We start from the raw sequence: 16,719 nt of genomic DNA, 5'->3' as shown, positions 1-16,719 counted from the left end.
TGTATAATTAAGTAACGAACATATTCAGCTTTGTAGTCTCCTGACAACGATATTACACAAGCACTTCAGAGGACATTTGGTTCATGATTAAATAAACCCCGTTAGCAGGAATCGAAACCTCGTATTCATATATTAGTTTAGCAATTTTGTTATTTGTAATGAGAACTTGATTCCCACTTGATGGTTAAATCATTCCTCCCACATTTTTGTGACAGCCATTCCAATACTTGTCATTCTCATCCCTGATTCTCATTCTCACTAACTATCCAAATGCTAATAATATGTCATATAACCGAAAGATCAATTTATGGTGCTCAAGAAGATAAGATCATTGAACTAATGTCAAATAATATGAAGGAAATAAATTACATGAAGGTAAGCTAGCTGTTTCTACTTTTAAGTACAACCCGAAATTGCTTTCAAAAAAAAGAAAAAAAGTACAACCCAAAATTATATCATAAGAAAAACTATTTAAAGGAACACCCACAAGATCTGTGAACTTTGAAGTTGTTGATCTACTGACTGCCCTTTTCTGCAGTCCTTCCGTCAAGACTACTATAATCTCACTGAAGTTGATTCCGTGTGCACTTTAAAGTAAAAAAACTGCATGTTTCCACCACAAAACTTGAAGATGAATAAGAAATAAAAAGAATTATATGGGTATTTATTACATCAAACAATAAGCTTTGAACTGTACTATGTTTCAGAACTGCAATCCTCATGTATAAAGATCTTAACGGAACCAGGGTTAGTAACTCCTTGTCCCACACGCACACACACTCTGTTCCCAACTACCAGTATTCAAGAGGTTCCTATAAGGACATATTTGTTGTACCTGAGAGATTTATAATTCTTTATCTTCCTCAAGATGAGCTTTTGCTGCTGCCTTTTCTGTTTCTTCCAAAACAAACGTCTTTAGTGCCTCTACATCCCTCGGTCCTGATCATTAGGCAAAATATATCAAAAAATGTAAGAACATAATATACAAAATATTCCAGACACATAAAGTAGCATATACAAGACCAACGAACTGTATAAACTAGACTGAAAAGTGTTCAGCGCAAGACATTTTAAAACAGAGTAGAAAAGAGAAAAGTTTTTTCAAATTCCATTTAGCTTTAGTGATGGTATTTTCTTATAAAAAGAGAATGCTGTACTATATTTCCCAACCTAATGTATTGAAAGTAAGCATAGAAACCTCAAATTCTATCAAAATGAAGTATTAAAACCAGCTTGTCAGAAATTCTTTTTCATAATCTGGTATTTGGACACCATCTTGCTTTAGACATGTGGAGTTGCTAGTTGTTAAAACGTGCAAGTTACTGACACAACTATTACTTCTAATCTCAAGACAAAACAACAAACAACCACGACCACATTAATAATTAATAATAGTAATTAATAATAGTAATAATAATAATAATAATATTATTATTATTATTATTATCATTATTATTAATATTATCATCATCATCATCATTAATATTATTATTATTATCAACAACATAGTTGATGATTCAAAAACCAATTTACTAACAATAACAATGCTTATGTGGTCAACATAGCTTGTACTTTTTTAACTCCCACATCTATGCTAAACTGCCATACAGATGCCGCACATCGACAGTGACAAATCTAAAAGAAAAAAAAATTATTTTGACCGTTGGAATGGTTTTCAGTTGCATCTATTGTTACTTATTTCTATATAATATACATTTAATTCCACAATTTTAGAACTACTAACTCCATATCCAGCAAAATATTTTTCTCTAAACATCACTATCATTTGTATCTAATATCTATACTTAATGCTCTTCGTATACATTTCATGTACATTTTCAAACAGAAGGGGGTTCATTCCAAATTAGAGAGGAGTTCTTAAAGTCATTTGTGAGTAAACTTGTATGTCAATCACTTGATGTAGATAGAAAATGAGGATGGAAACACCCTTCAAATCAAGGCCTTGCAATCTTGGTTATCTTTGGTGTTAAAATTTTAATATTTTAGAAACACCACACAGCAATATTGGTACAAGTACTAATTCAGTAAATAGTAAACCTTGATATCTTATGACTTCCTCTCCATTGTAAAAGAGCTTGAATGTAGGATATGAGTGAATGTCGACTTTAGAACAAACAGTCTTGGCTGTGCCACAGTCAACTTGGCCGATCTCTATCTCGTCTGCTCCTTCCATTTCTTTCCCCAGGTCCTCCCATAATGTGCCCAAGCTCTTGCTGAAATAATTTTAACAATTGCAATACAGACAACTCAAAGACAACACACAAAATTGAGATAAAACACAAAGAAATAATGGTATAATGGTATAAGACTAAAAGCACATGAAGTCATACCAATGCTTGCACCAAGGAACACAAAATTTTACAAACCACGCTGTATCTTTCTCGTTCACCTATGAAAAGAGGGACATTAAAGATTCAGGACACAAGATAATACCTTAACTTTTTTTTTTCTTACCGAAATATACCTAAACATTTACTCCCTCCGTCCCTCTCATTTCTTTACAGTTTTTTTCACTGTTCAACGCGCATTTTAAGGCCCTTCCTTATATAACATAGTTCCGTAACTTATTTTTGAGATTTTTTTTTTGTATATAAACATTCAAACGTCAAATTTTTATTCAAAAGAAAAAAAATTAAAAAATAAGTTACGGAACTATGTTTTCTAGGAGCATTATAATGTGTGTCAAACTCTCGTCCCCCAAGGTAAACTACCTAGGGGGATAGAGGGAAGTTACGGAACTATGTTTTCTAGGAGCATTATAATGCGTGTCAAACTCTCGTCCCCCAAGGTAAACTACCTAGGGGGATAGAGGGAGTAATAACTAGAAAGTAACGCCAAAACACTGGAAAATTAAAAACAAAAAACAAAAACTTTTCAGCATTTAAAACACCATAAACTGTTACAATCATACTTTACGAAGCGGATTCTCTAAACATATTACGCAACACACAATTCATGTAATCCTTCTATTCATGTAATCCTTCTCCATAGACTGGTCTAAAGTTACAAACTTTATTTTATCAACTATATATAAATTCTATACATCATTTCATTTCAGTCAGATACGATTATAAAAATCATGGTACAATCTCATTTATCATACTTGATCCTTTAATATAATCTCATGGTCCAAATACCATTAGTTTCTTAGTTCATCGGAAAAGTGACCAAATATACCAAACTTTTAATGTAAAATGAGATTCAATAATCTCCCAACTCAACAAACACATCTAAACCAAAAGGGCATCTTTGAAAAAATCAAAGCAAAGAAAAACCGAAATGAGCCAGATTGTGAAATCAAAAATAATCAGCACTGCAAAATTCAGTAACGCAATAGCAATAATCATCAGCAAGACTAATCCAAACACTTACAGATAAAATCACAACAACAACAACAACAAAAATAGTGCAGAAAAACAAATTCAACGAAACAACAGATCTGAGATTCCCAATTACACAGAAAACATAGAGATAGATACAAAGAACAAGTAAAGGTGTTACCTTGTCAGTAAAGGTTTCAGGGGTTAACTCAAGAACCTCAGCTTTGCTATTGGAGATGAAAATTAACGAAATAACAACAATTATCAGTATATTTGTAAGGTGGCTTCTCATCGCAAACATAGCCATTGGGGTTTATTACTTTTTGATAGTATAACTTAACAGAACTTGGAACTCCTTTGAGTTTTGGGCATAAAAAGTTCAATTAGGGCTCAAAAGTTCTTAGGATATACTATGAATTTAATTAATTAAATAGAATTGCGCACATAGATCCTGCGAAGCCTTTTCCTGTATAGCCTAGTTCTCTGTTCAGTTTCCCAAACTAACCTACTTTGTTCAATTCTTCCCAAAATGACCTACTTTTTTCAACTCTTCCCAAACTAACCTAGTTTTTTCATATTCTAATATTTGATTATAATTATAAATATACAATATTATTAATATATATATATTTACTGAATTAATATTTTAATATTATATTTTCAATAATAAATTAAAATATTAAAATTACAATAATTGATAAATACTTGCTTGAATATAATATACATTATATTTTTTTTTCTATTTTGTTTCGCATATTTATTGTTTGAGCAATTTAAAAAACTTATTTTTGAAGGCATATTGAGAGCTTTAAAAAACATGGTTTGAAATATATTTTTTTCATATTTTTTCTTCGGTATTCAAACATTAACGTTCTACTTTGGAACAAACTAAAAATCTCGAAAAAATATAATGTGTAGTTATAGTATTTTAAGGTCCGAAAATGACTAAAAATAAGCCCCAACACATTATATTTTTTGAAATAGACCCCACTACATTATTGATATCAGATATGATCAAACATAAAATCTAGACAGCCAATAGAAATGAAGATATTGAGATAATGTTTTATCTTTAAAATTTAAAAAAGTAGTGGTTGATATGCATGTAATCTTGACAACCAATCAAAACACTGAACAAAATAACCCTTATCCTATCTCTAAAATGCCTATATATACAAACCAATCTGCAGCAAACAAATCATAGAAAAACAAAACAAGTAAATTTGCAAATGGATAATGAGAGTTTTCTAGATTTGATGGCGAGAACAAATGCAGTGTTTAATTTAAGTGAAGCTGATCATTTAATCTCTCCACACGAGTCCGAGAGTGATGAAACTGATGGTGAAGATGGAGACAATCCCAATTCAGATTCAGCAAGTTCTGAAGGTGAAGAAGGAGACAATCCAAGCACAGCAGTCAGCACACATGTACCTACTGCCCCATGGTTTTCAACGGAGGCTTTTACCTACAACAATGTCACTGATAATTCAGGTGATTTTTCTAGTGCCTCTAGTGTTAATCCTGTTGGTAGTAGTATTTTTCAAGGTCAGTGTTTTGAAGATAAACAATCTGCTATCGATTCAATTAAGTCGGACCACATAAGGGAGTCTAGAAATTACCGTGTGGTAAAAAGTACTCCAACGTTATATGAAGGAAAATGTGTAGTAGATGACTGTCCATGGAGAATTCGTGTTACTCTAAGAGGTATGGAATGCTCGTACCTAATGAGGATTTGAGGAAGAAGAGGAAGAAAAGGCACAACAAAGGTCAAAGTCAAAGAATTCGCACGGAAATGGATAACTCACAGACTGGTAAAACGTGTGGAAAATGTGGACAACAAGGTCACACGAGACGCAGTGCATGATTAGTCCATATTTTTGCATATTTAAGTGCCTATTTTTTGTTTATTTTCGTAGTATTAATCGCTTATTTATTTTATTTCAGGAAATTGTAGATAAATAAAGAAAGAAGAGAAAATGCAAGAAAAAGAAGAAAAAGAAAAAGGGTTGGCAAGTAAAGGACACATGGATGGCCACAATTCTCCCAACACTCAAGGCACATGGATGGTCAAGATGGAGCCACCCTACCCCTAAACCCTAATTCTTTAGTTATAAATACCCCTCTTCTTTTACTTGTAATCACCAACCTAGCAACCCTAGCCACCTACCCACCTTTTCTACCTAGTCATTTCTATAGTTAGTATCTTAGATAGATTTACATTTTGCTAGCCCCAATTTCCTTTCCAAGCTTGTATACACTCTTTAATTTCTATGCAAATCTCTTTTATCTTAATCTTGTATTGTCTTTTTAATTTATGTTCTCCAAGTTGAATGACTCTTCTAAAGTACCACCCCATGCTTTTAAGCTTTTGGGAAATGAAGAATCATTGAGTTTGTGATTAGTGTAGATTTGTGATCTTTTGAAGTAGTAAACTAAATCCTAGCACAAAATTAATTTGTGTTAGGGTTTAGACTTAAAACTCCTACATTATTACATTTATAGTTTTAAAGTGCGAATAGTAAGTTATTATTTGCTCTGATTTCGTTATTAAAATAATCCAACCCAGTTCTTTTCGACTAGATCTGCTTTTGCTTAAGTTAAATTACTTGTTTTATATACAAACCCACTTCTCCCCTGTTTCGTTTAAAACATAAAACCCCAAACCCTTCCTCTGTTTTCATTAAAATGAACTCCCAAACCCCTGTTCCATTTTAAACTTACGACGCCATGCCCTGTTTTAGTACTGTTGATTTACCAAGTTGTTGTTCTGTTTGGTATGACTGAGTCGCCGCCGAGTTTGCACCGAGTTGTCTAATTACTGTTTATTAAAAGCTGAGTTGGGTTCTGATTTCGCTTTTGTATGATGCTGAGTTCGCGATATTCTGAGTTTTCGAGTCACTAGGTTCAGTAGCTGAGTTTTAATTCGTTAGTTTAGTTCGAGTCGCGAGTTCATGCTTTCTGTTTTTTCTGTTTTTGAATCGCTGCGTTTCTGTAGTTTTTGTCGAGTTCTGCGTTTGTTTGTAGAGTTTTTGATGGCTGTTCTTGCAGCGATTTGTTTGAGTGGCTGAGTCTTGTTCTTTCAATACCAGGGTCGAGTTCCGAGTTTTAAGTTTGCGTTGTTGCTGTGCTGAGTTCCCAGTTTAGTGTAGGCTTTGTTTTGTTTGATTTGGAATTTTGAGTCTTCTCTGCTTGGGTTCTGATTAGCTGAGTTGTAGTTGTGTTTGTTCGATTATTCCGAGTCAGTTGAGTCATCTTCCGAGTCCTTTTCGTTGTGGCTGCGTTGTTCTGTGTTAGAGTTGTTTATCGCCGAGTTCTGGGTTTTGTATTGAGTAGTTTCTTTCATTCTGCGAGTTGTTGCTGTGTTTCTTTGTTTTAGACTTTTTAGTAATTGAGTCCAGTATTGAGTCTTGCTGCTGGGTTTCCATTCGAGTCTGTTTTCGAGTCCATGTTCTTTTACCGAGTTGTTTTGATTAGTTCATGTTTTTCGAGTTGTTGGCTTGCTTCGTTTCTTTTATTTTTAAGTCTAGCAGTGGAGTATAACTTTCTGTAGTTTTCTTTTATTTCCTTTGTAGCGTCATGTTAGTTTACTAGGTTCAGTGACCCCGCGTTTAGCCTGGTGTAGGAATTGTTTTTGTGAGTGTATTTAGTACATGTGCCTAGTTTATTTCCTTTTATATTTCTTTTAGATTAACTAAATGGCTGGGTAGTCAACGTGGTTATCTTCTGTTGATAATAATATGTTATAGGCTAGCTTAGCTTTTAGAGATATCATGCAGAAACTTTCTTAATTATTTGTAACTTTTAAGTCTTGTATTTGCGAGTTTAATTTTAGTTAATTTCTAGTTTAATTGGTTGTATTCGAATTAGTAGTCAATTTCTCCTGCTCATTAATTAGCTAATAAACCCGAAATTCTAAAAATATGGTTCTCATCCGCCTAGGTTAATAATAATAGGTTGCGAAAATAATTTTAATCTCTGTGGACGAATCTTAAATATTAAAACGGTGATCGTGCGCTTGCGATTTAAAAGTTTTATTTCTAGCACATCAAGTTTTTGGCGCCGCTGCCGGGGATTAAAATTAATTTTTCGCACCTTTATTTTTAATCTTTCGGATTAGCTTGTTTTCTCACTATTTTTTTTTGTTCTTTATTTCGAGAAGGAATAGTCGGGATTCATGGAGTAAAGTGAACAAATTTTGCTCGGATTTGGAAGCTTGCTTTGGTATCCCGTATCTCTCCACTCTTATTTTTCGTTTTTATTTAGAAAATCACAAAAAATTGAAAATTGAAAATCACAAAAAAATTAAAAATAATAAAATCCAAAAATATTAGTTAGAACTACATATGTGTTGCATCATGCATTTTTTACACTTAGGGCACATCATTTAGATTTTAATTTTTGTTTTTAAATTTTCGTACCTTTAATTGTGGTGATCGCTGGAGGACCCAAAGGTACGTTAATTTCTTTCTTTCTCTAGATTAGGACACGTAGTTTAAGCATCCATAGTTGTTTATCGCTTTAATTATCTCGTTGTGTGGTGCATCATTTTAAATAAATCTTAAGGGCAAAACCACTCATAAGATAAGGGAAGGGATTTCATCACTCTTTCCTTGGCCCACAACGACTTAATTCTTCATTTTGCATTCCTTAGCCTTTTAATAAAATTGAATTAGACGTTAGCCCCTAGGATTTCGCGCTCAACTAGGAAGGTACCTAAAAGATAAGGTAATCTTTAATTATTCCGACTTTTCGGTGTCTAGGACAAGCGAAAGCTTACCTGGCCGATTAAGGTTTGGTGTCTAAGCGCGGAGATTGGCCTCTTGGCAATGCCTGCTCCAAACTGGCCAGACCGGTCCGAATAATTTTGGATTTATCGAGTTTTTGGTGGTCCTTAACGTTAGGAGCAAGGTCTAGTTCACTTTTATTAGGGAACCCTAGAATTAAGTTTTTCTTTCACTTTTACACCCTTTCTTTTGTTTGTTTTATTTCTTCGCACTTATTTGCTACGTGTTTACTATCTAGTTTATGCGAACTACTTGGGTTAGGAGCGAATCGTCTAGATTAGTTAGACCGATCATCGAAATTCCTTCTTCATCCTCTTCGGACTCCGAACCCATAGAAGCTAGCGAACCGATAGTAAACATGGCGTTGTCTCTTAAAGACCGCTGTTACCCGTCCCGTTCCGCTCAACCTTCATGCATCACCCTTCCTCCCGTTAATGGGAATAATTTCGAGATTAAGGCACATCACATTAGCATGTTGCCTAAATTTTTAGGGAGTGAAGGTGAGGATCCCTATCTTTTCATTCAAGAATTTGAGGAGGTTTGCGGTTTGCAAAAACTCCAACAATTGAGCGAAGATTCCATTCGGCTTAGACTAATCAACTTTGCTTTAAAAGAAAATGCTAAAAAATGGTTGTATAGTCTACCCGTCAATTCTATTTCCACTTGGGAGGGGTTTGTGGTAATGTTTCTTAAAAAGTATTTTCCAAACCATAAAACGACTCGAATTACAAATGAGATAAATCAATTCCATCAAAGGGAAAATGAGTCATTTTGAAAATTCTTTGATCGTTTCAAAAATCTTTTATCACAATGCCCCCATCATGGAATAGAGAAATGGAGACTTTGTAAGATTGTTTACGAGGCCTTAGATAGTCAAACAACCGCTTTGTTAGAATCTATGTGCCAAGGCAAATTCATGGAAAAAGATGAGGATCAAGGGTGGGAATTTTTCGAGGACTTAGCCGAGAAAACAATGTTATGGGAGTCTACTAGGGAACCTAAAAAGTCGATCGAGGCGTCTAGTTCTAGGGGTTTGCACTCGATAGGAAACAATGTGGCAACCGATGCCAAATTAGCAACCCTAACTAAGAGACTCGAGGCTTTGGAGTCTCATAGTGGCCCCTCATCTATGCCTATGTTCTCGAACTATAATGCTCCCCATCCCGAGATCCAACAATCTCATGATTTTGAGCAAGTGAACGCAATGTTCCAACCCAAGCCTAGAAATGATCCGTTTGCACCAACTTACAACCCCGGGTGGAAGAATCACCCGAATTTCTCGTGGAACCAAGGTCAAAACTTTCAAACTCCACAACCTAATTTCCCTAGGCCCAACCCCAATTCTTTTCCGAATTATCAAAACCCGAGTCAAGCTCCGTTAAATCCTCCCGGTTTTAATGATTCTGATAAGAGACTCAATTCCTTAGAGAAGAGCATAGAGGCCTTAGTGAAATCGCAAACTAATTTGACCCAATCCCAGCAAACTTTCATGCAAACTTTAACCCAAGATAGGCAACTTTTGCATTCTAATGTGCAAGCCGTCTCTAAGTTAGAGTCCCAATTGAGTCAATTAGCGAGCACGTTGTGTGAACGAGAAAAGAACAAGTTCCCAAGCCAACCGGAGCCGAACCCAAAATTTCCACTTAATCAAAGACCCCCGGATAATGTGCATTCGGTCATTTCTCTTAGGTCGGGTAAGCAAGTTGATACCCAAGTTGGTGAGAACCTCGGTAAGAAAGGGGATTCGACTTCTAATCCAAGTCCACCCTTCACTACCATTATTCATGACAAACCCGAGAGTTCAAAAACCCGTGAGGAGTCGAGCGACCCAAACCCGGAACCCGAGTTGCAAAGTGAAGTAGTCTACAAACCAAGAGTCCCTTACCCACAAAGACTTATTTCACCTAAGCAATCGGCTCAAATGGAGAAGATTTTGGAAGTGTTTAAGCAAGTCAAGGTCAACATACCCCTTTTAGATGCAATTCAACAAATTCCTTCATATGCTAAGTGTCTTAAGGAGTTATGTACCCATAAAAGAACCAACCATGTCCCTAAGAAAGCTTTCCTTACCTCTCACATTAGTTCGATTCTCTCAAACCAAATTCCCGTGAAATACAAGGACCCCGGTTGTCCTACAATTTCATGTGTCATAGGAGAAACTTTTGTGGATAAGGCGTTACTTGATTTAGGGGCTAGTGTTAATCTCCTTCCATATTCTGTCTACCAAGCTTTAGGTTTAGGGGAGCTCCGCCAAACCAATGTCACACTTCAATTAGCCGATCGGTCCGTGAAAATTCCTAAGGGAATGATCGAGGATGTGCTAATTAAAGTAGGTGACTTTGTGTTTCCCGTAGATTTTGTCGTCCTAGAGACCGAGCCGGTTAGGAACCCAAAGAATCAAATTCCCATTATCCTAGGACGACCCTTTTTAGCTACATCCAACGCTTTGATTAATTGTAGGAACGGCTAAATGAAGTTAACATTTGGTAACATGACAATCGACCTCAACATCTTTCATGTAGGGAAACAATCCGATGATTTCTATGATCAACCTATGGACGTTAATCTAATTGATGAAATAGTTGATCAAGATCTCATGAATCCTAAAGATGCCCTTGAATTTTGCTTAAAACATTTTGGAGAGGATTGGGATGTTTCCGACTACACACATGAGGTCAACCAAATGTTAGAATCCACCATTCCTACAACGAGTCAAGAGCGTGATGTTGAACCCGAGCATTTGCCTTTACCAAAGAAAACCGTTGAGTCACAACCGCCGGAAGTAGAACTCAAACCTCTTCCCGACACTCTTAAGTATGCTTTTCTAGGCCCTAACGAGTCTTATCCCGTTATCATTGCCTCTAATTTGACTACGTCACAAGAGGAAGAACTTTTAGGAATCCTTAGAAAGCATAAGGGAGCGATAGGGTGGAGCATTTCGGACATTAAAGGAATTAGCCCGGCGATTGTCCAACATAGGATTCATTTGGTAGAAGATGCAAAGCCCGTGAGAGAACCTCAAAGGAGGTTGAATCCTCCCATGATGGAGGTAGTTAAGAAAGAAATTCTTAAATGCTTAGACAATGGGATCATTTATCCCATTTCCGATAGTAAGTGGGTGAGTCCCGTTCATGTAGTGCCTAAGAAGTCGGGCATTACTTTAGTGACGAATGAGAACAATGAGCAAGTTCCAACACGTGTCCAATCCGGTTGGAGAATGTGTATAGACTTTAGGAAGCTTAATGCCGTCACTAGGAAAGATCATTTTCCTTTGCCTTTCATCGATCAAATGCTAGAGAGGTTAGTGGGTCATGCGTTTTATTGCTTCTTAGATGGTTACTCGGGATATTTTCAAATCCCGATTGCACCCGAAGACCAAGAAAAGACCACTTTCACTTGCCCTTTTGGAACCTTCGCTTATAGACGTCTAGCTTTCGGCCTAACCACGGGCCCGTCCACGTTCCAAAGGTGCATGACTAGCATCTTCTCGGAAATGATAGGTGACTTTCTAGAAGTCTTCATAGATGATTTTTCCATCTTTGGACCATCTTTTCACCAATGCCTTAACAATCTAGATCGAGTGTTGAAAAGATGTGAGGAAACAGATTTAGTGTTAAATTGGGAGAAATGTCATTTCATGGTTAAAGAGGGAATCGTTTTAGGACACAAAATTTCTGAAAAAGGGATCGAAGTAGACAAGGCTAAGGTTGACCTAATAGCTAATCTCCCTTCTCCCAAGTCCGTTAAGGAAATTCGTTCTTTCCTTGGACATGCGGGATTTTATCGTAGATTCATTCAAGATTTTAGCAAAAAGGCCCGACCTTTGACCAACCTTCTAGCTAAGGATGTCAAATTCGAATTCACAAGAGAGTGTTTTCATTCCTTCGAAGACCTTAAGAGAGAATTGACTTCGGCCCCAATCATGAAGTCTCCCGATTGGAGTCAACCTTTTGAGCTTATGTGTGACGCATCCGATTATGCGATAGGAGCGGTTTTAGGACAACGAATAGATAAGAGACCTCACGTCATTTACTACGCTAGTAAGACCTTGAATGATGCCCAACTCAATTACTCTACCACCGAGAAGGAGCTTCTAGCCGTGGTCTTTGCCTTAGAAAAATTTCGCTCTTATCTTATCGGGTCCAAAATCATTGTTTACACCGACCATGCCGCTCTTAAGTACCTTTTCTCTAAAAAAGACTCAAAAGCCCGCTTAATTAGATGGGTATTGTTACTCCAAGAGTTTGATTTAGAGATTAGGGATAAGAAAGGTTGTGAGAATGTCGTCGCCGATCATCTCTCTCGATTAGTGGTTGAGTCCACTAACGACTTGCCCTTAAGCGAGTCCTTTCCCGACGATCACCTTCTCTCGATTTCCACTCTCCCTTGGTTCGCCGACATAGTCAATTACTTAGCAACCGGTGACATTCCCTCGACATGGTCCAAAAATGATAAAGCCAAGTTCTTTTCTCAAGTGAAACATTTCTTTTGGGACGACCCGTATCTCTTTAAGCATTGTCCCGACCAAATCATTAGGAGGTGTGTCCCAAATAGTGAGTTTCATAGCATCCTCTCATTTTGTCACGATCAAGCATGTGGAGGTCATTTTAGTGCAAAAAAGACCGCCGCTAAAATCCTCCAATGCGGTTTTTATTGGCCTAGTTTGTTTAAGGATGCCGCCGAGTATTGTTCCGCTTGTAGTAGGTGTCAACATCTAGGAAGAATCACTAGGAGGAACATGATGCCTATGAGCCCAATCCTTGTTATAGAGCTCTTTGATGTATGGGGCATAGATTTCATGGGCCCATTTCCTAGTTCGTTTGGCCACCTTTACATCCTTCTCGCGGTAGATTACGTTTCTAAGTGGGTAGAAGCCATCCCGACTCGGTCCAATGACAACAAAGTTGTCCTTAGATTCCTTAAAGAGAATATCTTTTCTCGATTTGGAACACCTAGGGCTATCATTAGTGACCAAGGGACGCATTTTAAAAACCGTCAATTCGAGTCACTTCTTAAGAAGTACTCCATCACTCATAGGCTTGCTACCCCTTATCATCCTCAAACTAGTGGCCAAGTAGAGGTTTCGAACCGGCAAATTAAGCAAATCTTAGAAAAGACGGTCAACTCGAATAGGAAAGATTGGTCCACCAAGTTGATAGATGCCTTATGGGCCTATCGGACCGCCTTTAAGACCGTCTTAGGAATGTCTCCTTATAGACTCGTGTATGGTAAAGCTTGCCATTTGCCGGTTGAGTTAGAGCATAGGGCCATGTGGGCCATTAGAGAATTGAACTTCGATTTACCCACCGCCGGTAGTCATCGGAAGTTACAATTGACCGAGTTGGACGAACTTAGGAATGATGCCTACGAAAATGCTAAAATTTACAAAGAAAGAACCAAGGCCTTTCATGATAAAACCATTTTGAGAAAATCCTTTTCTCCCGGCCAAAAAGTTCTTCTCTACAATTCTAGGCTTCATTTGTTTCCCGGTAAGTTGCGTTCTAGATGGGACGGTCCTTACATTGTTCAAGTTGTGTTTCCTCATGGTGCTATTGAAATTCAGGATCCTAAAAATGGTAATGTTTTTAAAGTTAATGGTCAACGCCTTAAACCATTTTTAGAATTGCCTGTTGATTCGGAGGAAGAGGTCATCCACCTCATCGACCCTTGATCATGTAAGTTGCTTCAGTAGTTAATAAAAATCCCTTCATCTCCTATTCAGGTATTTTTCCTCTTTACTCTCTCATTTCAATTCTTTCTTTTGCATACATTGAGGACAATGCATGGTTTAGGTATGGGGAGGGCTTTAGTGTAATTCTTAAAAAAATGAAAAACCCTAAAAAAATGAAAAATTAGAAAATTCCAAAAATAGAGATGTTTTAGCTAAGTTGTCTTTCCCTCACTCGAACTTTAGGAGTAGTTGGTGTTTAGCATGTTTTCGAAAAGTATATATAGTGTCTTGTCTTTTAGATAATTTGAACGTAGTTGAGTAATGTTGTCTTTTTGAAACTTGTATCGACCGATTTGTACTCGTAATTCCAAGATGGCACACACATTTGCACAAGACCTTTGATGGAGAGATTGTCTAGTGATATTATTCGATACCTGAGAGAGAACCCACATGTTGAAACAATGTCGAATCGAACCTTTGCGAATAAAAAAAAGGGAAAAGAATAGAAAAAAAGAAAAAGAAAAAAAGAAAAGGAATAACTACTTCAATACCCATTGTTCTTTATAGATAAAATCTTTTGATAAATGGGCAAAAGTAGATTGGCTAGTCTCGTTTTGTGGCCTTTGTTACTCGAGCAATTAAGTCCGTAGGGGGATTTCAAAACCTAGTGCCCTAAGACCGTTTGGTTTGGGAGTCACTGACCCAAAGCTCGCTACATGGGTAACATTGTTTGCCTAAGAAAACGGACAAAATAAAGTCAATGCAAAAAAGAAAAAAAAAAGAAAAAAAAAAGAATAAGAGTTTGTGAAGTTTGGCTAGATATTTGTTTCGATAGAGATTGGGTCAGTTCAAAATTGGTTGAAAAAGAGAAAATGCTATTAGACGATTAGGATCCATCAAAGGCCTTAAATTCATTACACTCCTTGGATTTCTAGTAAATTTTTGTGTCGATTCAAGTAGATTAGAGACAACTGTATCTTGATTATTAGTAGATGAGTCTTTAAGTCGTATTTTCCTTAAAAACACTTTTTGTTAACACCAACGAAATTAGAGTAGAGTCGAGTAGACACTTGCTAGAATGTCTCGAAGATTTTATGGGTATATCTTCTGTAAACCCTTAGGAGACAAAACTCCTCTTGTAGAGATCGTCTACGAGTTTAACGGGTTGGTGAACCTAAAATCACCCGTCACGCCTACGAAAAGGAGCCTAGGAATCGCATCTAGTTTTCTTAGTTTATTTTCTTTTCTTTTGATTTTTACTCGAGGACGAGCAAAAGATAGGTATGAGGAAGTTTGATTAGTCCATATTTTTGCATATTTAAGTGCCTATTTTTTGTTTATTTTCGTAGTATTAATCGCTTATTTATTTTATTTCAGGAAATTGTAGATAAATAAAGAAAGAAGAGAAAATGCAAGAAAAAGAAGAAAATGAAAAGAAAAGAAGAAAAAGAAAAAGGGTTGGCAAGTAAAGGACACATGGATGGCCACAATTCTCCCAACACTCAAGGCACATGGATGGTCAAGATGGAGCCACCCTACCCCTAAATCCTAATTCTTTAGTTATAAATACCCCTCTTCTTTTACTTGTAATCACCAACCTAGCAACCCTAGCCACCTACCCACCTTTTCTACCTAGTCATTTCTATAGTTAGTATCTTAGATAGATTTACATTTTGCTAGCCCCAATTTCCTTTCCAAGCTTGTATACACTCTTTAATTTCTATGCAAATCTCTTTTATCTTAATCTTGTATTGTCTTTTTAATTTATGTTCTCCAAGTTGAATGACTCTTCTAAAGTACCACCCCATGCTTTTAAGCTTTTGGGAAATGAAGAATCATTGAGTTTGTGATTAGTGTAGATTTGTGATCTTTTGAAGTAGTAAACTAAATCCTAGCACAAAATTAATTTGTGTTAGGGTTTAGACTTAAAACTCCTACATTATTACATTTATAGTTTTAAAGTGCGAATAGTAAGTTATTATTTGCTCTGATTTCGTTATTAAAATAATCCAACCCAGTTCTTTTCGACTAGATCTGCTTTTGCTTAAGTTAAATTACTTGTTTTATATACAAACCCACTTCTCCCCTGTTTCGTTTAAAACATAAAACCCCAAACCCTTCCTCTGTTTTCATTAAAATGAACTCCCAAACCCCTGTTCCATTTTAAACTTACGACGCCATGCCCTGTTTTAGTACTGTTGATTTACCAAGTTGTTGTTCTGTTTGGTATGACTGAGTCGCCGCCGAGTTTGCACCGAGTTGTCTAATTACTGTTTATTAAAAGCTGAGTTGGGTTCTGATTTCGCTTTTGTATGATGCTGAGTTCGCGATATTCTGAGTTTTCGAGTCACTAGGTTCAGTAGCTGAGTTTTAATTCGTTAGTTTAGTTCGAGTCGCGAGTTCATGCTTTCTGTTTTTTCTGTTTTTGAATCGCTGCGTTTCTGTAGTTTTTGTCGAGTTCTGCGTTTGTTTGTAGAGTTTTTGATGGCTGTTCTTGCAGCGATTTGTTTGAGTGGCTGAGTCTTGTTCTTTCAATACCAGGGTCGAGTTCCGAGTTTTAAGTTTGCGTTGTTGCTGTGCTGAGTTCCCAGTTTAGTGTAGGCTTTGTTTTGTTTGATTTGGAATTTTGAGTCTTCTCTGCTTGGGTTCTGATTAGCTGAGTTGTAGTTGTGTTTGTTCGATTATTCCGAGTCAGTTGAGTCATCTTCCGAGTCCTTTTCGTTGTGGCTGCGTTGTTCTGTGTTAGAGTTGTTTATCGCCGAGTTCTGGGTTTTGTATTGAGTAGTTTCTTTCATTCTGCGAGTTGTTGCTGTGTTTCTTTGTTTTAGACTTTTTAGTAATTGAGTCCAGTATTGAGTCTTGCTGCTGGGTTTCCATTCGAGTCTGTTTTCGAGTCCATGTTCTTTTACCGAGTTGTTTTGAT

General features: G+C 36.6%; 1 protein-coding gene and 2 long non-coding RNA genes across 3 annotated transcripts; 2 read left to right on the top strand and 1 right to left on the bottom strand.

Annotated features, from left to right (window-relative positions):
• Positions 1 to 328: 328 nt before the first annotated feature.
• Positions 329 to 3,777, bottom strand: LOC108206669 (protein disulfide-isomerase 5-1). The gene is made up of 5 exons (XM_017377049.2): positions 3,523 to 3,777; positions 2,352 to 2,410; positions 2,059 to 2,234; positions 836 to 939; positions 329 to 603 (listed from the first exon to the last, which is right to left on the bottom strand). The coding sequence occupies exons 1-4, from the start codon at positions 3,646 to 3,648 to the stop codon at positions 845 to 847; spliced, it is 456 nt and encodes a 151-aa protein (XP_017232538.1). The 5' UTR covers positions 3,649 to 3,777; the 3' UTR covers positions 329 to 603; positions 836 to 844.
• A 764-nt stretch (positions 3,778 to 4,541) lies between these two features.
• LOC135150640 (uncharacterized) lies at positions 4,542 to 5,633 on the top strand. Its single transcript, XR_010288850.1, has 2 exons — positions 4,542 to 4,832; positions 5,286 to 5,633. It is a non-coding gene; the product is annotated as an uncharacterized LOC135150640 (long non-coding RNA).
• Positions 5,634 to 5,732: 99 nt separating this feature from the next.
• Positions 5,733 to 15,540, top strand: LOC135150639 (uncharacterized). The gene is made up of 2 exons (XR_010288849.1): positions 5,733 to 7,562; positions 15,174 to 15,540. It is a non-coding gene; the product is annotated as an uncharacterized LOC135150639 (long non-coding RNA).
• The last annotated feature ends 1,179 nt before the right edge of the window (positions 15,541 to 16,719 follow it).

The sequence above is a fragment of the Daucus carota genome, chromosome 2, assembly GCF_001625215.2.
Source record: "Daucus carota subsp. sativus chromosome 2, DH1 v3.0, whole genome shotgun sequence".
NCBI lineage: Eukaryota > Viridiplantae > Streptophyta > Magnoliopsida > Apiales > Apiaceae > Daucus > Daucus carota.
The sequence above is the reverse complement of the archived record's forward strand: the minus strand, read 5'-3'. Positions and strand labels throughout refer to the sequence as shown.

Coding starts and splice junctions, on each gene's coding strand:
- LOC108206669 (XM_017377049.2), bottom strand. CDS start 3,648: ATGGCTATGTTTGCGATGAGAAGCCACCTTACAAATATACTGATAATT. Junction 2,411..3,522: donor CTGAAACCTTTACTGACAAG/GTAACACCTTTA, acceptor CTCTTTTCATAG/GTGAACGAGAAAGATACAGC. Junction 940..2,058: donor GGAAGTCATAAGATATCAAG/GTTTACTATTTA, acceptor CCTAATGATCAG/GACCGAGGGATGTAGAGGCA.